Source organism: Coccinella septempunctata, chromosome 2 (genome assembly GCF_907165205.1).
Source record: "Coccinella septempunctata chromosome 2, icCocSept1.1, whole genome shotgun sequence".
NCBI lineage: Eukaryota > Metazoa > Arthropoda > Insecta > Coleoptera > Coccinellidae > Coccinella > Coccinella septempunctata.
Window position 1 is genome coordinate 34946951 of NC_058190.1, and position 25543 is coordinate 34972493.

The 25543-nt window shown below is 34.0% G+C and overlaps 5 protein-coding genes and 1 long non-coding RNA gene across 8 annotated transcripts; 4 read left to right on the forward strand and 2 right to left on the reverse strand.

The window, feature by feature from the left end:
- Positions 1 to 829: 829 nt before the first annotated feature.
- On the reverse strand, positions 830 to 5075 carry LOC123307391 (XK-related protein 7-like). Its single transcript, XM_044889672.1, has 3 exons — positions 4803 to 5075; positions 3560 to 4747; positions 830 to 2981 (listed from the first exon to the last, which is right to left on the reverse strand). Exons 2-3 carry the CDS (start codon positions 4722 to 4724, stop codon positions 2410 to 2412), a joined length of 1737 nt encoding a protein of 578 aa, XP_044745607.1. The 5' UTR covers positions 4725 to 4747; positions 4803 to 5075; the 3' UTR covers positions 830 to 2409.
- Positions 5076 to 5967: 892 nt separating this feature from the next.
- On the forward strand, positions 5968 to 7586 carry LOC123308159 (serine/threonine-protein phosphatase 2A regulatory subunit B'' subunit gamma-like). The gene is made up of 2 exons (XM_044890714.1): positions 5968 to 6153; positions 6220 to 7586. The coding sequence occupies exons 1-2, from the start codon at positions 6108 to 6110 to the stop codon at positions 7491 to 7493; spliced, it is 1320 nt and encodes a 439-aa protein (XP_044746649.1). The 5' UTR covers positions 5968 to 6107; the 3' UTR covers positions 7494 to 7586.
- A 660-nt stretch (positions 7587 to 8246) lies between these two features.
- Positions 8247 to 9371, forward strand: LOC123306832 (RNA-binding protein pno1). Its single transcript, XM_044888992.1, has 2 exons — positions 8247 to 8749; positions 8838 to 9371. The coding sequence occupies exons 1-2, from the start codon at positions 8369 to 8371 to the stop codon at positions 9180 to 9182; spliced, it is 726 nt and encodes a 241-aa protein (XP_044744927.1). The 5' UTR covers positions 8247 to 8368; the 3' UTR covers positions 9183 to 9371.
- Positions 9372 to 11208: 1837 nt separating this feature from the next.
- LOC123307901 lies at positions 11209 to 12366 on the forward strand. The gene is made up of 2 exons (XR_006537019.1): positions 11209 to 11846; positions 11930 to 12366. It is a non-coding gene; the product is annotated as an uncharacterized LOC123307901 (long non-coding RNA).
- A 1470-nt stretch (positions 12367 to 13836) lies between these two features.
- LOC123307896 (integrator complex subunit 8) lies at positions 13837 to 22630 on the forward strand. The gene is made up of 12 exons (XM_044890377.1): positions 13837 to 14066; positions 14120 to 14320; positions 14369 to 14576; positions 14969 to 15389; positions 15730 to 15960; positions 17037 to 17292; positions 17415 to 17591; positions 18432 to 18650; positions 18713 to 19003; positions 19097 to 19337; positions 20247 to 20365; positions 21940 to 22630. Exons 1-12 carry the CDS (start codon positions 13949 to 13951, stop codon positions 22392 to 22394), a joined length of 2937 nt encoding a protein of 978 aa, XP_044746312.1. The 5' UTR covers positions 13837 to 13948; the 3' UTR covers positions 22395 to 22630.
- On the reverse strand, positions 22625 to 25509 carry LOC123307897 (phosphatidylinositol-3-phosphatase SAC1-A). 3 transcript variants are annotated; one of them, XM_044890380.1, is made up of 4 exons: positions 25395 to 25509; positions 24809 to 24911; positions 23435 to 24750; positions 22625 to 23166 (listed from the first exon to the last, which is right to left on the reverse strand). In XM_044890380.1, the coding sequence occupies exons 2-4, from the start codon at positions 24841 to 24843 to the stop codon at positions 22781 to 22783; spliced, it is 1737 nt and encodes a 578-aa protein (XP_044746315.1). In that variant the 5' UTR covers positions 24844 to 24911; positions 25395 to 25509; the 3' UTR covers positions 22625 to 22780. The 3 variants fall into 3 exon arrangements, with proteins under 3 accessions (XP_044746315.1, XP_044746314.1, XP_044746313.1); XM_044890379.1 differs by lacking the exon at positions 25395 to 25509 and adding an exon at positions 25067 to 25227; XM_044890378.1 differs by lacking the exon at positions 25395 to 25509 and having other exon boundaries at positions 24809 to 25218.
- Between the last annotated feature and the right edge of the window lie 34 nt (positions 25510 to 25543).

Genomic DNA, 25543 nt, shown 5'->3' on the forward strand with positions numbered 1-25543 from the left:
GGATTGTTAGTAAGAGAAAGCTTGTTGTTTTTTGTTCTTGTTTGGGATTGAATGTGTTGTTTGCTTTTGAATCCCTATCCTCTCATCAATAATCAGGATAAGTACTTTGGATTGCCTACCTAACGTATAGTCCTGTTCACAGAACACTAATATAATTCCCACCAAGGAGATATATCTCCTTGTGCCCTACCACATCTAAAACGTTCGCAATAGGACATATAGTAGATAGGTCTGTCTTTAAAGCATTGTACTCATCTCTTTCTTGAGTTCAATGCTTTAAAGTGCTGTCATTCGTAGCATTTTCAAATTAGAAGGTAGCGTAAGGTAATTCAAGGCCAGGACGGTAGGTTTTATCCGTACGGCACTTACATGACGCTTTCCAATCTCGAGGCGATATCGTATCCTGTCGATTTACCCACCCCTGGCAGGAAACACATTTCAATGCTTTTGTTCAGTGACTTTTGTCTTCTTGCTGATAAAAAATTCGTAGTGAACTCTAGAAGAAGAAAGAAGAAAAAAAGAAAGAAGAAAAGTTCTGTTAGAGTTCACCTCAGAGACAACTCTGGAGTTCACTAAATATTCGTCAAGTAGGCAATGAAGCTTGATATTATGTACTTGAGTTCCTAACACAGACCACTTGCGTACTTCTATTCAAGAAGATATAGCTATTGCTATATCTTCTTGCTTCTACTATAACATTTTGTCGTCGTTTTCAAATTCACTAGGGAGTGAATTAGTAGGTACTAAATTCACTAGGAAACTAAAAAGTTTTCAGGTAAAACTTGAAAAATCAAGTTCCCAACATACAGAATTAATTCTACAAAAAATGTACAAAATAAATGTTTTATTACAAAATACGATGTACAAAAATAAATAATACATTATAAGGCACCTAGTGGAAAATTTGTATACATATAAAATACAAGATAACTATATCAAAGTCATAAAATTTCATATACAAAGTCAGTTCTAAAAGAATCATTCAAAAGGATGAAGTACAATAACACATTTCTGTCTCAATTTTCCTAAACATGGAACCAGACCATTTATCATTTATGCTATTCGATAATTAAAACTTTTCTAAACCAATTGATGGTAAAATCACTACCATCTAAAATAATAAGTACATTTGAAAAGTATAGAATCAAATCATTTCTACATCGTAATTGCAACATATATAGGTGAATGACGTTTACTTCTTCAATTATTAACACAGCCTTTGTTTTGTCATCTCTGACAACATAACATAATCTAGATTGAAACGTCATTCAACAGTAAGGTAAAATGATCTACTCAATTCTGCACAGCAGGAATAAAAGCAATAATTTGAATGGAAGAGAATAATATGAACTTTCATTTTGGAAAGCAATATTAACAATAAGGTTCGCTGGCGGATTTTTCTTTATTAATCATTTTTTTCAACGGTTGCTTTATCATATTTGTTTTTATTCTCACTGAGCCTTAATTAACACCTCAAATTATTGAATAGCATATTCCCACCAATGAGATCCATCAACAAGATTTTATAACACCTAATTACCGCATAAAACATAATTATGGACTTTTGAAAACAAATTTCCTACTTCATGTCAAAAAAATAAAATTACATCGAGGATGCAATTGATTAAATTAACTTATACCATGTCCAATGAACATTTTTCACCATTGTTGGATATTAATTTCTTCTTCAATTTTATTCACTTTTATGAATTCAAATCAATTCACTGTTCTTTCAATTTTTTCTTCGAAATTTTGATAAATAAGTTAGCATTCTACATGAAAGGGTAGACTGCACACAACAGAAACTTTATCCCCAATAGGTGTTTGGAAAAAATTGTACCAAATATAATCTTGATGATAGGCCTCCCAAATCAAATATAGAATTTTTTTTTAAGGAATCTGGAATATTGCGGAGGATGATAGGTCATTCAATTCTAATGCAATTTGTTGCATTGCTGAAACATATGGAAATATGTACTCAACATGTATCGGCAGGATCCTCACAACAAACTTGATAGTAAGAACACCAATGTAGGTTTTACAGCTTATCTTTCAAGAAAAGGTCCTTTCTAGAGTTATATGATACTGATGAGCTTCAATAAGAGCTAAATGGGTCCCTAATCTCCTTCCATATAGGCCCATTTTCTATGCTATGGTATAATCTGAGTGTAGACTTCTGCCAGTTCAATTTCTTTCATTCTCCTACTCAATTCTTAACTAATAGAAAATCAGTAACAGGCAGATTGTAAATTAATTAAATGTCCTGTTGGCCATTACTGACTTTCTACAGCATTAAACGTTTGAATGACCTAACACTAATAACAATATTTCAGACAACTCTGAAAAAACCCTAATTATAAAAAAATTCTAAAACAATTTTCTATATCAATCTTATATATAAAAAGAAAATCACAACTTTGTTTCATGCCTGAACTGCCGCCTGAGAGGCCTCACCACTGCTGGCGGAGGATTACAATCGCTCTCTTCATCTGCAGAGTCAACATCGCCATCACTACTATTTGTAGAAGCAACAGTCTGTACAGGTCTACTCAATCTCTGCCTGCGATAATATTTGAACTCTCTTGGCAAGGTATAAGACCTGGGGAGAGACAGCTGGCTCTCCAAGTCTGATGGAGCATGAGGTCCAGGCATTTCCATCACCTCAGGTTCGTTCACCGCACAATCACAGTACAAATACCTGGGGGTTAAAAGAAGCTCTGGTGTTCTGCACCTTGGTGCCCTGGGAGGTGGCCTCCGATTCAGATTCACTCCATAGCTGACCAGGTTGTTGAGCGACGCCAAACTTATAAGCTGAGGTTCCACATGTTTTTTCTCGCGAGGTATCGGTTGACGATCGTCCAGATCTACTCCTTCTGGACCAACCAATTTACCCTGTTTGATTTCTTCTTCTATTATCTTAAGTTCAGCGAGTTGTTTCTGCTTTTTTTCTTGAAGTTTCTGATGAATATTCACCCTAGATCCTGAAAAGATATATTTTCTTATTGTAGTTTTCATCAATCTAATCTGAAGAACACAATTTTTGGCCACTCCTTTGGGAATCTGAAGATGACCCGTCAGTAAGGTCAAAACAGATATCACAATGATAACGAACAAAATTAAACTTTTATATGAAATAAAAATGGTTGTTTCTATTAGGCAACTCAATAATGCGATTTCTTTCCAAATGATGAAAACTACGGTGTGGAAACACCGTGTTTCGTGCAGTCCATTAGAAATATCTAGAAAATTGAATAAGATTTTGTTCTGAAAATTTTTTCAGGGATCTCCCCAGTATATATATCGCAATAGCAAGACAAATTATTAAGAATTTAAAAGTTTCATACATCATGTCACAGGCTGTTGCATTGATATCAAAGTACCTATCACTAATATTTGTGCTGTATACAAAAATTTCAAAGTTTGTGTTTTGACTTTCAATATCAAAAATAAAAATTAAGCATTTTTTGATACAAATGGGCATATTGGTAAAGAATGATGGAATCTGATTTTTTATGACTCATTTCCTAAATAAGAGATTTATATTCGTCAAAATACTTACCAACACTGCTGCCTTCGTTTTCACTAGAAGAAGGTAAAGGTCTCCTCCAAAATGGTACTGCCATTGGGGATAAAACAGGTGGAGGTACAAAAGTAGTTGGTTTCTTCTTTTTGCGGTATAATGCAGCTGCTGCAGGGTTACTGAAACGACAGTTGAATACCCCAGGAGGTGCTGTAGGCTTTTCCAATAACCTCTTTACATGGAAAAACTTGTAATACATCAACATGAACACAATTCCCACCAAAAAGAGAACTACAGTAAGTATTGGAACAAGTTCCCAATAAGTAGGTTTATTGTACCAAACAGCTGCTAACCATGCACTTACTAAAAGGCAGTTTTCGAAAAACATAATAACATAAAAAATTGTCATAGTCCTTCCATGAGGTTTTTCTTGTAGATTAATGTATGCCAATATATAAATAGCAGCAATTAAGGCGCAAAGTCCAAGTTTACTTCCTCTCTGACCATGAAATGGACTTTTAGGAGACAGCAGCCATAAAAACATACAAGCCCAATGTAGAGAAAGTACTAAGAAAATCCAGGATTTGTAACTTGCTGCATATGCTGCCAGAGCAAGGGCTCTAGCTGTAACAGTTCCACCCCTCCATAACAATTGGGATACTACCCCAAACCAAGTCAAAACAAGTCTGTCTACACTTTGGACATGCTTACTGAAAGATGCTAATGACCAACAAATAGAAAATAATGATAATGATGCTGACACTGTTAGTAAATCAGAAGGAAGCCCTTCTTCATTAGTGGGCAAAAAGCTCAGTTGCAGAAGCAACATAGGTGCTGCCTGGAGAAAGCCATGAATCAACCTCAATATACATAGATCCCTTACTTCTCTCTTAACACTACTTAATTGAACAGGTACTAAAAGACGAGAATATCTCCACAAAACTCCGAGTTGGGTGAAGTGGAAAACTATCACAAAACATCTTGCCCAGCCATTTGGTTTCTTATTCAAATACCAATATAAAGAGAGCATTTGGGTTATAATGGCAGTTAATATGCAAGATCCAATAGCTGTGATAAATAATATCGTTTGGTTTCTTTTGTATAACTCGTATATGACAAGTATATCGAATACGAAGTCACAGAAATATGCAGCTAAGGATACCACGTTGAAGAGAAGATCACATAATGGCAAAAATTCTGCCATGACGCATTCCCACTGTTCACATGCTGAAAATTGATATATTAACTAAATTTCACTTCATTCGGAGACTATGTAACTTACATGGTATGAATTCTTAAATGGGCGATTGCCCAAATTCCTAACCTCCTTTCATTTCTCCAATTAATTGACAATATCTGATTTGACCTATTCCATTCAATATTTCTTATGCCTCTTCCCAGAATTCTTTATCATTATTCTATTTAATTCGGAAAATATATTTTATTTGTTGAAGTTTCTCAAATCATTTCATGTATAATTTATAAATATTCAAATTATTTTCTCAAGAACCATCACCACGTTACATATTTGACGTTGACATTGGACATTCCATAGAGAAAGAATGGGACATTCTAGGGATGGGCGAAAAATATCGATATATCGAAATATCGATATTTTTTAAAAAAATAATCGATAAATATCGTCGATATTTCGAATTCCGATACTATCGACTATCGATATTTATTTCGAAGTATCAAATTTCGATATTTTTCCATGTGTCGCACATCGTTGATCTGATGTGTTTAGTGTGTAGTATAACGACCACGACAATGAGTGGTGTATTGGGTTAACTTCGTATTTCAATCCTTCCCTTATATTAGTGTTCTGTGATCCTTCCTATGGGTTCCCATCAGTGAACTAAAGTTTTTTTTTTGAACTTTAGTTCAATGGTTCCCATAGAGTTCAATGAATCTACGGTACGGGTAGATCATTGTATCGCTTTGTGACAGTAGTTCTAAACGAAAAGAAAAGGAGTGCACGTGCAATTTGCACTTAAAATAGTAATTGATATTAGTTTTGTATTTTAAATAATAAAAATATTGATAACACTTCCAAATCTGTGCTTCATTCCGAATATTTTAATGAAGCTCATGGGTAACCACAAATTTGGTATATATCGTTAAACCGATATATTCAAATAATAAAAATATTGATAACACTTCCAAATCTGTGTTTTATCCCGAATATTCTAATATATCGAAATATCGATATTTTTTCACGATATATATCGATACTGTTGAGAAATATCGATACAATATATATCGATATTTTTTTCACGTTTGCCCATCCCTAGGACATTCCATGTGTTCTGTGAGGACCAGACCATAAAGTAAATCAAGTTTTTTCTGTGGACCAGACTACAGATTTCTTGTAATCCAACCAAACATAGAAGAGGGAACAGGGAACTAACCGTAACCATAGACTTATAATACATTTTAAGTCTAACGAACTAACGAACGGCATGTAACGTTCCTTATAAATTTATTGAAAAATATAATGAAAAGACTGAAAATATGAGTTTTAATTTCATATAGACTTTATGTGGATACCTTTTAACTTAAGCCTTATAAGTATACCGTTACTGAGATGGATCTAAAAACCCTTTTGAGGAACAAAGTCAACAAGATGAGAGGTAATAATTATTTTGAAAATTCGACCTCTTCCAAAAAAAATTTTCAGAATAAAATAAATTTTTCAGATAAAAACGCAATTCCTTCAAAAGATGTTCAAATTAAACTTGAGGAGGAATATTTTGAAAAATATTCCAAAGAGTTTGGGCTCAAATGTAATGTGCAAACCCTGAAAATTCCCCGTTTTTATAAAAGGATTCCTAATGAAAATGAACCTTTAAGGCAACATCTGCGTGAGGAAAGTGCGTCTCATCTTTTGAAAAGAAGAAGCCAGCAGCTTCTCGATAACAATGAGTTGAAGGAACTTTGGGTACTTTTGGATCAAAATCAGAGTTTTCCTGAGGATCAACTTTTAACCTATTCGGATTTCAAAAAAATTGCTTCTTTGGCTAATCCTAAAGTGCAACCTTATTTTACATCAAGTGTTTTTGCCAAATTACAACAGGGAGATGCTCAAGGAAGAATTTTTACTATGTCATTGTTCAATTATGTGATGAGAAAAGTTTGGCTAGAACAAACAAGGATTGGTCTGTGTTTATATGATTCCTCAGGCCAAGGGTTTCTAACTGAAATGGATTTAGAGAATTATATTACAGATTTGTTACCTACAGTACCCCAACTAGAAGGATTAGAAAAATCATTCCATAGTTTTTATGTTTGTACTGCAGTTAGGAAATTTTTGTTCTTCTTAGATTCTGTTGGTTCGGGACGTGTTAGAATACTTGATATATTGTCATGTTCCTTCTTAGATGATTTGCTTGAATTAAGAGATGAGAATCTAAGTAAAGAGTCATTAGAGCAAAATTGGTTCAGTGCATCTTCAGCCTTAAGAATTTATGGACATTACTTGAACTTAGATAGAAACCACAATGGAATGCTTAGCAAATCTGAGTTGGCAAGCTATGGTTCAGGAACCTTAACACAGCCTTTTCTAGATCGTGTTTTTCAAACATGTCTTACATATGGTGGTGAAATGGATTATAAAACCTATCTAGACTTAGTTTTAGCCTTAGAGAATCGTTCAGAGCCTCAGGCTATATCATTTTTATTTAAAATTATTGATATTAGGGACCAGAAGTATTTAGATGCATTCACATTGAACTATTTCTTCAGGGCTATTCAAGATCAAATGAAAGCACACGGAGCTGAGCCTGTTTCATTCGATGATGTTAAAGATGAGCTTTTTGATATGGTTAGACCAAAACACCCAGAGAAAATTACTTTAGATGACTTGCTTGCATGTGGACAAGGTGATACATTCATCAGTATTTTGATTGAGTTTCATGGTTTTTGGGCATATGAGAATCGTGAAGCTGTTACAGCCGAACCAGCGCAAGACTAGTCTGGTGCTTTTCTTTGGCAATAAGATTTTTTCAGTAATTGCTGATGTTTCTTTATGGCTGTTTTTAAAAATAAATTTTACATTGATAAATCATTTTGGTTCTGCTTTGAACACAACTTTCAATACTATATAATATATGAAGGAAGTGCAATAGGAGATCAGAAATACTCGGATCACTTTGGTATTGCCGCCTTATATAAAGAACGGTTGAAGAAAGAAGATATAGGAGCATCGATTGGTCAGAAAGATGACGTAGATGGAGGCTAATGTCAAGCTACTGCATTGAACTCAACCTCTTCATGGAATTCAATGAACAACTAATGCATCTTGAGCAGTGGCATTGCATGGACATAGTTTGAAAGAAGACAATTTAGTGTGGAACGTTGATGAATAAGTGAAGTGAAGAATAATAGTGAAGTGGGTGGAGAAGAATTGAATAATATTAATTTTGTCTGTACCACCAAGTTTTATATGAGCTACGCCAATGCGCACGCTAGTGTGACGTAGATGGGGGCAAAACCTGGGTGTGGGTGCCCTAATATTTCTTATTGCGCCTCCTCAGAATGCTCAGTCCATTCGCTATGTCTATGTGAACTAATAACCCATGGGTTATTAGTTCACTGGTTCAATATGTAAAATATAAAGAAGAAGAAGATATCAAAGATTACTCTTTTTGCAAAGAGTAAGAGGTTGTCTATGGTAATGTTCATAGATTAAATTTGGTTACGTGTAGTTGAAAGATTTCGTAGAGCCAGTATTCAGTGACGTTTCAAGCTCCTTGATGTTATTGACGTTTGCTCACGTGTGTTTTTTAATCCTAACCTCGCCACAGATAAACTCGGCCTTACTATTCTAGCCTGAATTAAAGTATAAAAATGGAAGTTGATACACCTGTCGAAACAATCGACATCAATAATCTCGATGTCCGAAAGGGCAAGAAGAGGAAAAACCCCAACCCAAGCGTTTCAGAAGTGGTATCTCATAATGGAATAGAAGGTAAAATTAGAACCAGGCCAAAACCAAAAAAAACCAAGCTGGTCCCATATTCTGAATCTAAAGAAAACGTAAGAAAAATTCCTGTACCATCACATAGATTAACACCTCTTAAAGAAAATTGGATGAAAATCTATACACCAATCACCGAAAACTTAATGTTGATAATGAGATTCAATACAAAATCTAGGAATGTAGAAATAAAAACTCAAAATGCTACGGAGGATTTTTCCAATTTGCAGAAGGCCGCAGATTTTGTTAAGGTATTGATATGTTCAGATTATATGTTTCTTCACTTTCATTTACCTCATTATATTTTCTTTATTTGAAATAAAACAAAATCTTTTTTAGGCATTCATTTATGGTTTTGAAGTTGAAGACGCTCTAGCCTTGATTCGATTAGATGATTTATTTGTGGAAACATTCGAAATTAAAGACGTCAAAACATTAAACGGTGACCACAAATCGAGAGCCATTGGTAGATTAGCTGGAAAAGAAGGGAGAACAAAATTCTCTATAGAAAATGCTACAAAGACAAGAATTGTTTTGGCAGATAGCAAGATTCACATTCTGGGAAGTTTTCAAAATATACAGTTCGCCAGAAAATCCATTTGTGATTTAATTCTAGGTTTACCACCAAGTAAAGTTTTTGGACAAATGAAGAACATAAATTCTCATGTCTCTGCCAGAATGTAAATTTCATTGTTGAAATAAAAGACATGAAAATGATTTAAATTATATTTATACAAAAAATGTAAATAGGATATATTTCATTAAAATTATCTGAAATGTTTTGATAAATATCTACTAATATAACAATAATCTGGCTGGAATACCTAGGTCGATAGCCGTTTGACTGACTGGTCAATAAAAAGTTCAGTTTGATTGTGTCTCATTCAAATAATTTTTGATGCTATCAGAGAAGTTGCAGGATTACTTGGTATAAGTCTATAGATAACAGAGTAGGATCAATGCCTATGAACTTAATTTTTACAATTAACTTAAAATTTTCAGGTACAGGATATAAAATTGCAATAATATATATAATATCTTTAATGTTTTTCCATTTACGAAGAGTTTAAGGCATTAGTTACAGTCATGAAAAAGAAATTCTCCATAGTTACCTAAAACCAGACATACCCCTTCCTTCAAAGGGAAATTAAATCTTTGATTCCTCTTTGTTTGATAAAAGATCATTGGGTGAATCTATAACAAAGAGGAAAGTGGTGATGCATCTAGTAATTAGTTAATTGAAGTATTAATTGATATACAGTGACTTTATCAAACAACTTTGATGAAGCAAAGAGATTATCTTTGGATGAAGTCACTTTAAGTTGATATAGTTATACTCCCCAGGGAGTATATTAGGCTTGTTCGTAGAGTGGTTCACAACGGTTGTGAACTGTACAGAGCAAGCGCAAATGGATTTTCGCTACCATAAAATGGAATTGCGCTTGCTCTGTACAGTTCACAACGGTTGTGAACTGTACAGAGCAAGCGCAAATGGATTTTCGCTACCCTAAAATGGAATTGCGCATGCTCTGTACAGTTCACAACCGTTTCAAACCACTCTACGAACAAGCCTCTTAGTTCACTGTAAGTTGATACCAGAGATATAGAATCAAAGATATTAATATTTAATATCTGTCAAAGATTATAGAGTAGAAAGATAGGAAACGAAGCGACTAGAGTGATGTGAGCGCCCTCTGTGTTTCAAATGTGTTTTTAAGGCCCTGGTAAAAATATCAATTCGAGAGACATATAAAATTTTGCGAGATGTCAGAGTCATATGGCCATTTTGATCAAACCGGTTTTGAATGTTTTGATTCTCGTATCCATAGACAACCTCGTATCGCCTTTTGTTTTTCAAGCCCGTTCTAGTTGCTGATTATTGAAATTTTTGTCGGATTTCTTGGCGAAAACCTCAGAATATCGTTCGAAAATTATTGTATGGTGAAGAACTGTGGAGCAAATAAAACGAATTTTACTGAGGACAATGGGAATGTGAGTATTAAAACTGGTAACATGTGACTCGGTCATTCATTGATTTTTGTTTTCAGTGCTACGAAGTGGATAACATTTTCAGGGCGTAAAGGCCTGCAAACACTACTGACTACACCATGTGCAATAAACATTTTACTGCAAGTCGATTGAGAACTGTTCATCCACGTAAATTGTTGTATGCAGGAAGCATCCCTTACATGAAGGGCTCATTTAGGGGAAATTATGACTTTTACATGTCCATTCAAAGATTCTCAATTGCGTTCAATATATTCAGAAATGCAAAAGTTCTATGGATTTCGATTTGGGAATTGGGTGACTGTCAAATTGTTGTTTGGAAAGTCAAAGTTTTATGAAACCTTCTGTGAGTGTTTATTCGTCAATCAATTTATATATTGTGTCATAAAGAGACCATACCATGAAGAAATCATGAAAAAGCATGAAGAAATTATACTGACGGGCTTGAATACAAGGCTTGTATACCTATGTAAGGTTTTTTTCAATTGTGGTTCTGAAAATTTTGTAAATAATATGTAAGTAACGGAAATGTGTATCCTATGACGGTAAATTGAATATTGGTTCATATCAATTTCTGATATAAATTGGAAAAATTCACCTCAGTTTATTAATTCGAAACGTTTTCACAGAAAAAACACCTTTCACGTAACTATAGCCAGATAACCATGTACTCTTGTATCCTGTCAAAGCACTATTCGTTACGAGGAGCTAAATGCTCATACTCGTACCGGCGTTGCCACGTCTGTCGTCTACTTTTTAAGCCACAGAACATTTGAAAACTGTCAACTGTTCATCTCTGACAGCCTGTCAACTCATTTCACATGTCTTATTTATTTTTATTTTGTTATCAGAGACCGTTTATTATTTACATTTTTCATTAATATTCTTTGTGAAATTGTGGTAATAATTATATCAGAAAATCTGTATTGAATAGATGACCAATGCAACACAAATAACAGGGTTGCAATCACTTACAACATGATTAACAACAAGAAGTTTTCAGCGGAACGTTAAATTAAACTGATATATCTACATATAACAACATAAGGGTCCTGTAACGTTCCTCGAACAACTGAAGAACATTAGAATCATTACTTGGAAGACTGAACCTGGTCGAAAGACCCTCTCGGTCAAAACAAAGATTTGGACCATTATAGGCCCCTCCAACCTTCTAGCCTCACAAAAATTGTGGAGACAAGCAAAAGCGTCATTACAAGTAAAACTCCTCACTTGACGAATATTTTCGTTGTTTCAAGGTATAAAAGAGTGGTATTTAACTTCATCTAGAGCTCTAAGAATATATATTTGGCAATCTGTAATAGATAAATAGATATATGAAAAGTAAGTTGATATTAAACTTTTGATATGATAACTATCATCATCATATATCAAGATTTCTGAATTAACTATAAATTTTCTTTCAGTGAATACAAAGAGTACCCAATTTATTGAAATTTTGAAAACAAATCAAGAAGTGGCGGATTTTATTCCCAGAAGATAAGCCAGATGTACGAAAGCATTCAGAGCGTAGCAGCCTACAAATACTTTATAATTAGCCTTTTACCTAGGTTACTCTATAAAATATTTGGAACATAATATTCGAGGAAAGTATTTCACAAAAGGGTTAGCACAGATGAATTGATGTATATTTAGAGAAGGGAATAATGACCAACCTGTAATAAAATACTGCTTTGAGGATTGTGAAACTCTGAATCCATATGGAATGCGTCTGGTAGACCATTGTTCCTGGCCTTTATTTCTACAGCATTTGTACGGGTAATAAGAGATGGAATGAATATTTTCTCAAAATGTAAATACGTAATATTATGTAATTTAGTTGTATTAAATATTCTTGAAAAGATGCACTGTTTCATTGAAAAGGTGTATTCAATATAGGTATATATAAAACAGGAACACTATAGTAGTAGTAATAAACTTTATTGAAACAATGTTTCCAAGGGTTAACAACTCAGGTCTTCCTGCCCAGGAACACTATAAAAATATAATCGATACAAAATAGAACTAGTTAGAAAAACAGCATAAATATAATGAGTATAAATAAAAATATAACTAGTATAAGTCAGCTCTCCTAATAATAGCAGTTTTGTTGTCTCCTCATCAAGTAATTTGAGTGAAGCTTCTTATGCTGAAATACAGAAATTTCTTCCGGAATAAAAAAAAAACTTAACACTGTTTCCTCGGCCTCCACATCCAACAACACAACGAGAAAATGGCATAATTATTCACTTCCTGCTAATATACTGTGTGACTTTCCCAAGATATCGAATACTTTCATTACCATTACTGGCATTAATAACGCACATTTAACACTAAAGAATCACTAGGATTAACACCACCATCAAATTAAAAACCAAAAATAATGCATTTCAAAGTACGTATTTTAAATAAAAGTAAAATAATATTCCAAATGATGTGTTATTTTTGCCTACACAACACCTCACAATTTTATTTTGACATCTATCTGACAGCTGGTTGAAGTTTCAGTACCGAAGTTGACAGTTTCAGTATGAGAGGTAGACGTGGCAACGCCGGTACGAGTATGAGCATTTAGCTCCTCGTCTATTCGTTGTCCATAATTTCAAATTTTTGTGAATTTTTTATAGATTGCAAATAAAAATTTAGCACATCCAACAGTGTATATCATTGATACCAATCGATTCCAAAAAATGTTCAGATGAAAACTAACATCCTGGTCACAAAACAAAACCATCCTTTTGTTTTGTCGCTCAGGATGTTTGTTTTCTGGTCTCAACAAGGTCAATATTGAAATTGAATACAAGGAATAGAATTCGAATTTCGCGCCCCTCAATTATAAAAGAGAAAACTGTTATTAAACAGTTTTTCTGTATTGATAATACGTTTTCAGCGCCATCTCATTGTCAAATGTGTTTTCACTGGCCAAAATGTAGTCGGTTTTTAGTACTAGCGATATGAGGGCGTTTCCTATCTTTCTACTCTATAATCTTTGATATCTGTAATATCTTTGTATAGAATCATATCTCTGGTTGATACTTCAAACAGAGACCTCTGTTGTCTCTGCTTCAATCAACGATCTATTAGTCTATTAATGAATTAATTGATTGATTAATCTATTACATTTAAATGGTAACTGTTGCCAAAGATTAACAACTCTTGTTACTCTTTGCTGTTGATATCTGCTTAATAAGGATATGTTTCGAAGCAAAGATCACATAATCAGAGACAATCTCTGATAATCAAAAAGGAGACAATTTTCTATGGTTACTCTTTGGTTTCGTTAGTGTTCTGTGGTCTTTCTCTACTGAAAACAAAATCTTCTGTGGTACTAAGTTTTTGGGGTTATGTTCAGTGATGTTTTTTTCAAATATTTATAAACAAATAGGTAAAAGATAATAGAAAGTATCAACGACAGTATTTACAGTGAAGATTAACTTAATTTAATAATGGATGTGGATTTATTAAGACCAGGAACAGTTCCAATTGCTCCTGATACTATACTTTGGTTTGAATTTCTTTTGAATCCCCAGCTTTTAGTGGAGCACTTGAGAAAATCAAATCCAGGTTTGAAGATTGATAATTTTAAATGAACTTGAATTTGAATTAATTTTTCTCAGATCCTACACCTGTTGAACTGATAACCAAGTTCTTCGATGTTATTAGTGAAAGTATGAAAATACAAAATGAATCAGATAATGGTGAAACAAACAATATGAATACAGTCGACATATCTTCTGAGAAGCCTAAATATTCGAACAAAAATATTGCGTTAAAGCTATTGTCTTTGAAAATTGTAGCATATATAAAATGGGACTTAGGTATGACAATTGGTTTTCTTTTACAGTCTTGCAATCATCAGTTTTCAGGTCAAATCAGATTATTACCATTCAAAACTCAAATGGCCTTGATTCAAGATCTTTTATATTTCACCAATGATCGAAAATTAGTGGAAATACCACTGGTAGATAATCAGTGGAATAATTCAGAACATTTATTTGCTTTATTGATGTACCACAGATGGATGCTTAACGTAACCATGAACAGAATTACTACAAATTGGCAACTAAAAGTAGGGTATGTTGCAAAAATTAATTTAGAATGAAATGATGTAATTATTAATTTTATCCTCGATCAATGCATGAAGAATGTGTTAATAAAACATAATCTATCCATTTCCTTGAGCAATATTACACTCAGGAGTCACCTATGATTAAATCTTTTGTGTTGGAGGCAGCAAAAATGCACATGACCTCCAAATATGCTGGAAGCAACTTCATTTCTTTTGGTTAACAACATCTGCGTGAATAATAGCCATCATAATATGATAGTTGAATAATATACAATTCTGTAATGTTTATATTTGAATTTGGAATCAATGCACATTTTTGGGGCTTAAAGCTAAATTTTATACTGAATATGTGTATGTGTCATCATATCACTCCTCAACATTTAAATTAATATTTTAGAAGTGTTGACATTTCCCCCAGCGAGGAATCCGTCATCTGTACATTAGAGAATGTGAATAATACTGTTAAATTTCTGGAAAATAGTTTAGAATGGGATAACATTCCAAGAATGCCAAAACTGGAGTGTTTTGAATTACCGACAGAAATAAACGAAAATATAAAATTCGACTGGTCAAAATCTGAGATTATATCTAGAGAAGAATTGGTATCCCAAATCTGCTATGAACTTGGAACATACTTTTTCTACAGGGAGGAATACAAATCAGCTACAGAAAGATTCCAAAGATGTTTGGAATCTCTCAAAGCAATAAAGAGCTCTAATGGATTTTTGAATTTCGATGAAGAGATATTGGAGGTTTACCTGAAAGCTTGTTGTGGGCCATTTGATCCTTTCAGTAGTTCCATTGTGAATAACTATATGGTGAGAAATTCTTCCCTTTACAATGCTAAAAAGAAAAAGGTTCGCTTTGAAATTTTTTTGAAATTCACCACAATTCAATTTCGTTTTCGAAAATGTTTTGTCTATATGGATTTCTCATTACATAACATGCAGCCACATCTTATAAGGCAGTAATTTACCAGTTTACTAGATTTCTTGATTTCATAAGATGCTCATATAGGTGGATATCTTTTACTTAGATTATGGTGCGCTACCTTTAACTGTTACTACAGTTGGTACTTAATTGTTTGTTCACATAAAAAATCAGAGAAGATTTTTGGTGTTTTAAAGATAGATCTACTCTAATCTTGTTTCCTTCCAGGGAATAACAGGAATCCTTCAAAAAGACAATATTAAAAGGGAAATACCATTAACCTATAGAATAAATTTAGAATTGGATATACAAGGAGCAATGTCAAGTGGTAGTTTCTATGTTGTTAAAGACCTCCTCCCTCAAATCAAAGCTCTAAACCTGGTTAGATGTATATTAGATAGAAAACCAATTCATCAGTATCATATCACTCTCAGCAGGAATCCTGATGTTTTTATTTGGGTAAGTATAAGCTTTCTTATGGACTGGAATCTTATTCATGAATCAACAATTGGGTATTAGGTGTTGTAATCAGAAAATATCTTAAAAGCTTTCCTCATAATTTTCAATGTATGTTTATTTTTCTATTTTGATAAAACATGGAAATAAGAAAGACAAAATTGAGTATAATAAAGTGTGTGATATCATATACAGGGGGATATCATATTTCAGGGGTTGATTCTAGAGGACAAAATATCGAGATAAATTCATATAAACTTATGTTCTAAAACCTTTCCTCCCAGCAAAAGTATAACCGAGGAATACATAATCATATGACTTGTTTTAGTGATACAGGATATCAAAGATAAAAATTGAAGCTCTTGACTAAGAATTTTTAACAATTTGAAAAAATTACTAAGTGGGTATGTACTGTTAACTTCTCAATGATGTTTTGTGCTCTATTACAGAAATTAACAAAGAAAATGATTATGTACTTTTAAACCAACCAGTATGAGATATCTTATGAGCTTTTTTTTTTCTTCGATTTCAAACCACATTGGTAAATTTAAATTGAGGAGTCTGAAATATTGCCATCAATAGTCCCATGATTCTTGCAGGCTACCTACTTTTAATGGTTCGGATTAATTTTTATCCATATATTCCATTTGATATAGAAAGGGGCTTTCATCTCTCTGTACTACAAGACTGTATCTTCTTACTCACCCTTTGTACGAAAAATCAACATCAAAAGATGTTCAGAATACAAGTAACACCTTCCCTATTCTAACTTTGAAACAAGGTTTCAATTTGGGAAAACCATCTCATTGAAATGCCTTAGTTACGGTATATTTAATACCGATCGTAAGGCCCAGTTTTTCAGTCTAGGATCAAACGTTAACCCTGTTCGACCTGACAGAATTGAACGTTATTGTCAAAATTAATCTGGGTTCATTTTAAATCTCGGCTTAATTCTAAACTGAGCAACCGAGTCTAAATGATACACTAAAAAAAATCAATGAAGACTACAAACTACAGCTCGAAATTTTTCCTCATAAACAAAACAAAAATAATTTCATTTTTTTATTGTTCTCCACCAGGCAATTCAGTTGACTTGGAGGAATTTTCCTGCTCATGATAAAAAAGAAATAAAGCGATTTCTGATGGATTATATTATAAATACTGAGGCTTCAGCAATTTTATCCCAAGTCCAATCAAATCCTATATTATGTGAAATATTTGATGTTAGTGATGTGAAATACATGAAGAGTTTTGAAGAGGAACTGGATATTCCTTCAATTTTATTGGAAGAAACTAACGGTCTTGAGGAATATAAAAAGAAAATAGACATTTATGGTTTGTATATTAAATACATAATTCAATTACTTAAAAGAAATGTCGCATTTAGTTTTTGGATGCTTTTTGAGTTACTGTTTGCTGCAAAGCATATTTCTTGTGTCTTATTGTGAATCTTTCAGGAAAACGGGAAATGAAATTATTGGAGCAACAGCTGATTACGACTTATGACCCTCAAGTAGTGAGGGAGATCCTTACTATGACTTCTTTGAATAATATTCGTATTTCTGTATGGAATATCAATCCCCTTTGGGAACTTCCCATACCGTTGCAGAGTGTTTTACAATCTCTTTCCAGGGGTAAGTTGAAATTGAGTTCAGATGAAAAAATATCTCCTAGTTCTGGTACTATTATATTTCCTGTGCAGTGGAATTTATCAATTGAATGAGGTACATTGCAAGAAATCTGAGAGAAAAATGTTATCTCAAATGGTAAAAAGATTTACACTTTCATATACACACAGGGTGAGTCATCAGTGCAAGATAACTCTTATAGCATTTTCTATTGGTAAAACTAGTGCTGCACTGGATCACAGAACATCAAATGTGAATTAGGATATCTTGAAGTTATTGCACTGTTTTTATAATATGCTCTCAATACGCACCAGTTTTACAAATGAAATTTGCTATTATAGCGAATTGCAGTGGTAAAACTAGCTTCAGATGCATTGGAATGATTGTAGTGATCAAAATATGCACTCGCACTGCACTAGTTTTACCAATAGAAAACGCTATTAGAAATTTTGGAATTGGAGAATGATTCAAACTTTGGCGGAATCTTCTCTAATTACCAGATGAGCTGAAATTATTTTTTACTCAATAGGGTGGTCCGAAAGGGGTGAAACTTGGTACCACACAATTTTCATATCATATTCTGAATCTGCATGAAATTCTGATTTCGAAATACACTATTGTAGACCACTTTTTCCGATAAATTTCATTGTTATGAAGGTTTTAAGATTATATCTTGAAAACTGTTTGAGTTAAATGTACGTTTTTTTTATTCAATTTCTGTTTAATCACTTACGGTTTTAAATCATTTGAATTGCTATAACCAACATGTCATGCGACCATCAATGTAGTTTTTGTTTTATAATGTTTCGTAATTTAGTAATTTTTGATGGGTATAATTGTTTGAAGGCTTTCTACAAGATTTTGCATATCTAATGCTGGCTAAATCCAAGGAGCAAATGTTAGCATCTAATTGGGATTTATCGCTGAAACTCATTCGTACACTGGAAAAAGAATTACAAATCAACAGTGGCAGCAACATAGCTAAGTTAGGTCAGATGATAAAATGGGAAATTTTACTCATTCAGATAGTTCAATTGTTACACGAATGGCCCAAAAGCACAATAGGTAATTCAAACCAACATTCATAAATTTTGCTAAATAAAATTATGATAAATTTTTCTCCTCAGATAAAAATGCACTTGCCGCCGCATGTGAAAACTGTCTTCAGAGCAATGAAACAGTGCTGCCTCGCACAGAAATAGCAGAATACTGTGTTATTTGCTTGCTGAATCTTGGGAAATGGGATTTCCTGATGAACTTCGACAAACGAAGATCTTCATCAGAAATTGCTTCTGCGTTAGCTTTTACCTGCCAGGAATGGGTGAAATTCAAAATGAAAGAAGATCAGGATTTAAGGAGAGGAATTGACCTGAAGAAAATGCCGCCTCCACAACTGCCAAAAATTCTATGGGAAATAGGTTAGTACAAAATTCGAGGAAATATAATTTTTGAGGGAGTTTGCGGTTGTTAAACGAAATTCTCTTTTCCATATTTACCACACTATTTTGCAGTTCTACCGACTTTCACCTCCTTTCCTAAGAGAGGGAATCAAGGCAGTGCATACCAAGATTCACAGCTGACGAATTTAAGAGCCAACGTTTCATCTTTTTTTGCCAATGTCAGGGATCCTACAGCTTTTTCAGTGATAATATCTATGTTGACACGTTTCTATAACGTTTTACGGGATATGTCTAAGGCTGATCAACAAATAATAGTTGAAGGAGTTGATTGGTGGCCGTTAAGTGTGAATAAGTGAGTATATTATCTTGTTGTTGTTATGGATGTTATCTCAAATTGAATGTGAAACTATGTAAAAAAAACTCAAATGAGTGAGAGAGTTGTTCAATTATTATGACAGATATAGCGTTTGGTCTGGCTGATTCAAAAATCTTCAATTCTCAGACTCGGATCCCTGATATACAGACTGTCCTGAAATTATTGCAACAAAATTTTGTCACAGATTCTCGACAAAATTAGGAGACCCCCGTGAATTTCGCCCCTAAAAATAGTCTTTTTTTATCTCGGAATCCAGTCATAAGAGAATCACTTTCAGATTTTTCTCAACCATTTTCGTGTAAGAAACAAGAAAGTACCTAACAGTTTAACAATTTTCGAGGAATTCCAATACGCCAAAAATGCCAAAGACATTGTGGGCACAGTAAAAGGTGTCTTAAGGGGTTCCATCGCCGAAATGGGTAGTAGCACTATGAGATTTCTTATATCATAAAACTCATGTGTACCAAATTTAGTGATTTTTGTATGGCCAGATTCTGCGATGAAAAAAAAAGGCTATTTTTAGAGGTAAAATTCATGGGGCTTTAAATCCGAAAGAAGGGGGCTCCTAGTAAAAATCAAAGATAGGGGTCACCTAATTTTGTATCGACAATAGGTAACCAATTTTTTTTGCATTAATTTCGGGACACCCTGGGTATGTATACTAATGAGTGGCTTCGGTTCACCATTAAAAGTAGCCAGATTCTTAGTCAGTTTCAATTTTGAAACTGCCTGCTACCATAACAGAAACAACAGTTTATATATGTGCTGGATTTTCCTTTCATTTAAAATGGGTCTCAACTTTGAGAAGAAAAATAGGTATATAAACTAAAAATATCGTTTTCCCTAATATATGATTCATAACAAATTTTGTCATGTTTCTTACAGTCCCCAACCATATAATGTGAAAGCTGTTGCTGAATTGTTGCCACAGATTACCCTGAAGGCCTTGAAGTTTTATCCCAACAACGTTAAATGGTTGAGACTGATGGGCGACGTTAATTTAGGTAAGTATTCTATATTTTTTAAAGTCTTTTCAATAAACATATGTAGCAATAGGTATTCACAACCAATTTTATGAAAGTTATCAGAATATCACTTGAGTCTAATTGATTTCAATAACGGAATACTTTTAGGACATCCAGTAATAAATAGGGTGTTCTGTGTTTGTTAACTTGCCAACGTTTGAATATTGAGAGAAAATGTCATTTATTAAAACTTAAAATAGCTATATCTTTTCATTTAGGCCAAATCGGGAAAAATGGTAAAGAATCTTCTGTTGAAATATATGTACAAGTCAAAGATTCACCCTGTCCACAAATTTCTTATGAGCACTTCCTATGGTACATCCTATGGTTTGAATTTTGAATATCTAACTAATTTCAACCCTTCCCTCACTGCAAATCTAGTTTGAATTTTAAGGCGCATTTATACCAAACGAGCATTATTCGCGAACACTGTTTGCAAACAGTAGTTTGGGCGGTGTAAACAGTCATCGGCGCCGAACAGAGTTCGCAAACCCTGTTTTCGAACGTTTCAGAGAGTTCGAGCTCATTTCGCCACATGCCGGTAAAGTAATGTTTCATTATAAGGCACTGTTTGCGAACAATGCACGCAATATGCACAGGCGGTGTAAACACTCATCGACGCCGAATAAAGTTTACGAATCCTGTTTCAAAACGTTTTAAAAAGCTCGATCCCGTTCCGTCTCATGTCGGTAAACCGACGAATCATAAAAGGGATTCGGATTTCCTTGCACTTCTGGCGTCATATCATCGAAAACACCTGTGGACCGTGATAAGTTATTGGGTCTTGGTATTTAATTTATTTTGAATTGTGGTGAGATCTCTCGAATCGTGATTTCATACTTAATCAATTCATTTGAAATGGATTCCATTTACGATGGCTTCACAGACAGACGGTAATAATTTTCGATATTGATGGTTTTGAAATTCGGTAAAGGTACATGACACTTCCATAAGAATCTCCTGTAGCCAAAAATCGAAGTGTTAGTGCCAGTCTAACCGACGCTGGAATGCTCTCTCGATAATTGGTGTCTTTCTTGACACTTTTTCCTCAAATTTGGCGAGTAATATATTAAAGTCCGATAGTGACATGCGGCAGAAATTTCTAAAAAGTTCAGTTTCGTCTGCTCTCAAGTCATCTAACAGCTGGGTATAATTTCTTCTTTTCAGAAAAGAATTGACCCAGGTTGTTCGTCTCCTCCTTTGGCGTAGTTCTTTCATTCGAGAGAGTATTACTATCAGAGACTCTGATTACTATAGATTCAGTAGAAATTGCAATTTTAGATAATGAGGGCGCCATGTCGGTGCACTTTAGAGAGACCTCCTTGAGTTATCAAGAACAACTGCTCGTTCGGACAGGCGCGGGCTGTGTGAACACCTCCCATTCTGAGTTTTCGAACGTTTGAAAACATTTCAAAACGTTTTGAAACGTTCGAAAACAGTGCTCGTTTGGTATAAATGCACCTTTATAGAACCTTACCTAAGGTGCACTAATAATTGCACATCTGTACGCCAATACTTTTAAGCAATATTGGACTCTTTTCTCCTTTTTTCAGTGAAGGACCACTATCAAATAGCTCTGAAGTATTATCTACAGTCTCTCTTGATCCAAACAGACTATTTCAACATACCGGTACCACATGATGATGATCTGTACCTCAGGTTAATCCAGTGTTCAACTTCTTTAAACTGTTTCACTCAAGCGGCAGTCCTGTATCAGTTCCTTGAAAAGCCAAATTACAAACAAGCATTTTACTACTTGAGAGAATCGAAAATGGGAAATGATGCAGTGGATGCTTATTATCATTGCCTTTGGGATATAAACATTTTAGAATACTTAATTCATTTACATAACCAAAGGGGGGAATTTCAAAGGAAAAAATGTGCCATTCAGGTCATGGGTCTGTTGGAAATAAACTCCAGTAATAATGAAGAAATACAGAGAGAAGCTAGTAATTCGAGAAAAGCTACTTTTTTAAGAGCGATGTGCAAACAGTACGTTTTCAATTGAATTGTTTTTTTCTGATAAGTACAATATGTTTAAACCTCCCATCAGTCATAGAAATAAAAGAAAGTGATTTCCTTTTTTGTGTATTCTTTTCCACAAATCATCATCGCTAACAAATATTCAATTATGATCATCAACCATGCGTCAGTTGCGAAGTTTTTAAGTTATATATTGTGTTGAAATGTTTATGAAAAGTTATTTGAAAGTGTAATTATTGAAATAAAAAAATGAAATTCTAATTCAGAATATTTTTATTGATAGTCTCAGATAAACCATTTCTAATGAATCAATCATGTACTTTTACATCTACTTTATATGTTTATTTATAAATATACAAAGATTTAAAATAAAAAATCCATAATGAAGGGCGTTTTAAAATGACTAGAATGCTAAATTTGCGTAAGTCGAGGCCTGTCGATGAACTCTTTACCATAACGGAAGATTGTTGTTGCTGTTGCTGCCACCATCGAGCCCCAAAACAAGAGGTACATAAGAGACTCTGTGGAATATCTTTGTGGAAAAACTGCCGACGCAACGAACATCGCCATAGCAACAAGCAGAACAGAGGGAAATGTTACATAACGCCATCCTCTCTCCACTCTCATTGGAGCCATAATTTCACCATTTCCAAGAAACAGATCAATCGCGTCTTGGCGAAAGCCATCTGTGAAATTATTCTTGTAATATCTCATCAAAGAATTGACTCCATCCTGTATGAGTCCCATTTTTGTGCGTTTTCCAGTTCTTGTGAAATCGGTCTTCAAAGCTCCCGTACCTAAAATGGTAAAAATAGTCAAACAACATGCATGCAAAAAACTTAAAAGTTATCCAAGTTTGAATTCATAATTTTGCAGTCAGGCAAATTATTTCGGCTACAAAAATTGGTGGTTCTGCAAGTCTGCAGCACATGGGTAGAAAGCATGCATACGAGAATAAAACCACACTTCTTAAGAAAGGATTTAAAAATTATTGTGTCTAATAGAGCGAATTAATTGTCCTGTTGTGATGTTTTATGAATAATTAAAGAATTTATTGTTTCTTACCGGAATACTGTGTACTTATTACATCTGCATTGTCTGCCCAAACATTTTTATATAACACCTCGAATGATATCTGACTCTCCAAGAGACCACCGGGTGTCAGGATTTGCAACTTCCTCAACACAATTTCAAGGTTCCTATGAGCAAGCATACTCTGAACTACATTTGTTCTATCTAGACAATCAACACAATTAGTTCTGAAAACTCCTTCTTGTAAAGAAGAAAGAGAACCATCTCTCAAGATCAAGAAGAATCCATTCTCTTCCAAATCAGGTGCTATACGATCCATCAGGATGGAAAGTCTATCCCATCTCATTTTCCTGCATTCTGAGTGAAAATCAAAGGGTTCATATTTAACAGACGATATATTAAGATTTTTAACAGTGTCCCTGAAACTTCTTTCCAAGGCTCCTTCAGAACCATGCTGATCTACCAAATCAATCAAAACTTGTTTTCCATAAATCGCCATTGTAGCTTCCAAATGCTTTGCACAAGCTAAGTTTTGTTCATTTGGATCGATGTCAAGTATTGTGGGAGGAGGTTTATATCTCAAATCTGGCAACTGGTTCCAAAATAATGGTATGGATCCACGAATCTGCACAAAACTTGCACGATCATTTCTGAAATCAATAATTTGTTCAGTTTCCACAAAGTTTGCCACATTACCATCTCTGTCAACACCCCTCCTAAACAACCTTGTACCTGCTCGGTAAATACCTCTTCTGGATATCAGAGCCCAGGTGAAATCTAGACCATTAATTCTACATTGATTTATTGAGATGAATCCATGTAGTAGAGGTAAACAAAAATTTCTCAAGTCAGGCCTTTTTAATCCCTTCAAAAGATTTCCATTCCACATGAACCTATGATCAGCACGCTCAACAAGGGATTGGGACCAGAAATCTGGACCTATATCATGAAGCCTTTGAAGAGTGTGAGTAAGATCATATGAATAACTGAAGTATAGATATGGAGTCGATAATACTTGTTCAATCATAGCAATGTGTGTATTATTATCAACTAGTTGATCTTGGTTTAAATGCAATGTACTCCTACAATAAGGAATGAGTTCTGCCTTAGCTAATCTCCATATTGCATGTCCAGCTATATAGCCAACTAATTGCCTCTGAGTTGCTATCACCAAATATCGACCAGCTAGTAGATTTATTGTTCCCAAAAAGCCGCAGAAGTCTTTTTTACTATTAGCTGCTGGTATCTGACCAACGTTCAAGACCGTTATCGATTCTGTGGTTCTATCGATAACAACCATTACATCATATCCAACAGGTTGAATATAAAAATTTTCTGGAGTAATATATCTGAAATTAATTCACATTATTGTCCAACTGCTTCTGAATCTAGTAATTTACCACTCACAAAGTTAAGTCATTGAAAACATCGAAGTTGTTCATGTTGACAAATTTGGATGAAATTTTCCTACGAAAGTGGAGTGAAGACAATAATCCAGTTTGTTAATTATCTAAAATATCAGATGCTGTGATCTTACTATTATAAACACAGGCCAGCTGACAATTTCTTAAGTTAAGTGATACACAGGCATGAAATATTTATTTGTATATTTTTCAAGCAAGAGGCAATAATAATTGTGCAAGGCCAATATAATATAACATGTACCCAATTCCAATTAGTCTTATAATACTCAATAGAAATGGATGATTTATTCTGTTTACATTGATTCCCACTGCAACATATATCTCTAACTATTGTTAAATTACTAATTTATAGATTCTTTTAAAAGGAATGGCATACTAAAAAATTCGTAATGTCAAAATGACATTCGAAAATCCACTAATTGATTATTTTGCAGAAAACTTTCAGTCAATAAAACGTTTACAGTATAACTCCAATAGGGGGCGGATGATCAATGCGTATGCATGCAACACAGAATACACGAGTTTGCGATCTACAAAAATTAATAACTTTTCTATAATTTTTAACTTACCTCTACTCCTATCGATCTCCAAAAATTTATAACTTTTCTATAATTTCTATCCTACCTCTACTCTCTATTATTTGTGTTCTGTGCTCTACCCCAACCCAACCATGTCCTACAACTTCTACAATGCCCTCATACAATGATGCTACTATTAT

Coding starts and splice junctions, on each gene's coding strand:
- LOC123307896 (XM_044890377.1), top strand. CDS start 13,949: ATGGATGTGGATTTATTAAGACCAGGAACAGTTCCAATTGCTCCTGAT. Junction 17,293..17,414: donor AAAGAAAATAGACATTTATG/GTTTGTATATTA, acceptor TGAATCTTTCAG/GAAAACGGGAAATGAAATTA. Junction 19,004..19,096: donor AAAAATTCTATGGGAAATAG/GTTAGTACAAAA, acceptor ACTATTTTGCAG/TTCTACCGACTTTCACCTCC.
- LOC123308159 (XM_044890714.1), top strand. CDS start 6,108: ATGGATCTAAAAACCCTTTTGAGGAACAAAGTCAACAAGATGAGAG. Junction 6,154..6,219: donor CAAAGTCAACAAGATGAGAG/GTAATAATTATT, acceptor TAAATTTTTCAG/ATAAAAACGCAATTCCTTCA.
- LOC123307391 (XM_044889672.1), bottom strand. CDS start 4,724: ATGGCAGAATTTTTGCCATTATGTGATCTTCTCTTCAACGTGGTATCC. Junction 2,982..3,559: donor AAACGAAGGCAGCAGTGTTG/GTAAGTATTTTG, acceptor ATATCTTTTCAG/GATCTAGGGTGAATATTCAT.
- LOC123307897 (XM_044890380.1), bottom strand. CDS start 24,843: ATGAACAACTTCGATGTTTTCAATGACTTAACTTT. Junction 24,751..24,808: donor GTTTTCAATGACTTAACTTT/GTGAGTGGTAAA, acceptor AATTAATTTCAG/ATATATTACTCCAGAAAATT. Junction 23,167..23,434: donor AATAAGTACACAGTATTCCG/GTAAGAAACAAT, acceptor TTACCATTTTAG/GTACGGGAGCTTTGAAGACC.
- LOC123306832 (XM_044888992.1), top strand. CDS start 8,369: ATGGAAGTTGATACACCTGTCGAAACAATCGACATCAATAATCTCGAT. Junction 8,750..8,837: donor AGGCCGCAGATTTTGTTAAG/GTATTGATATGT, acceptor AATCTTTTTTAG/GCATTCATTTATGGTTTTGA.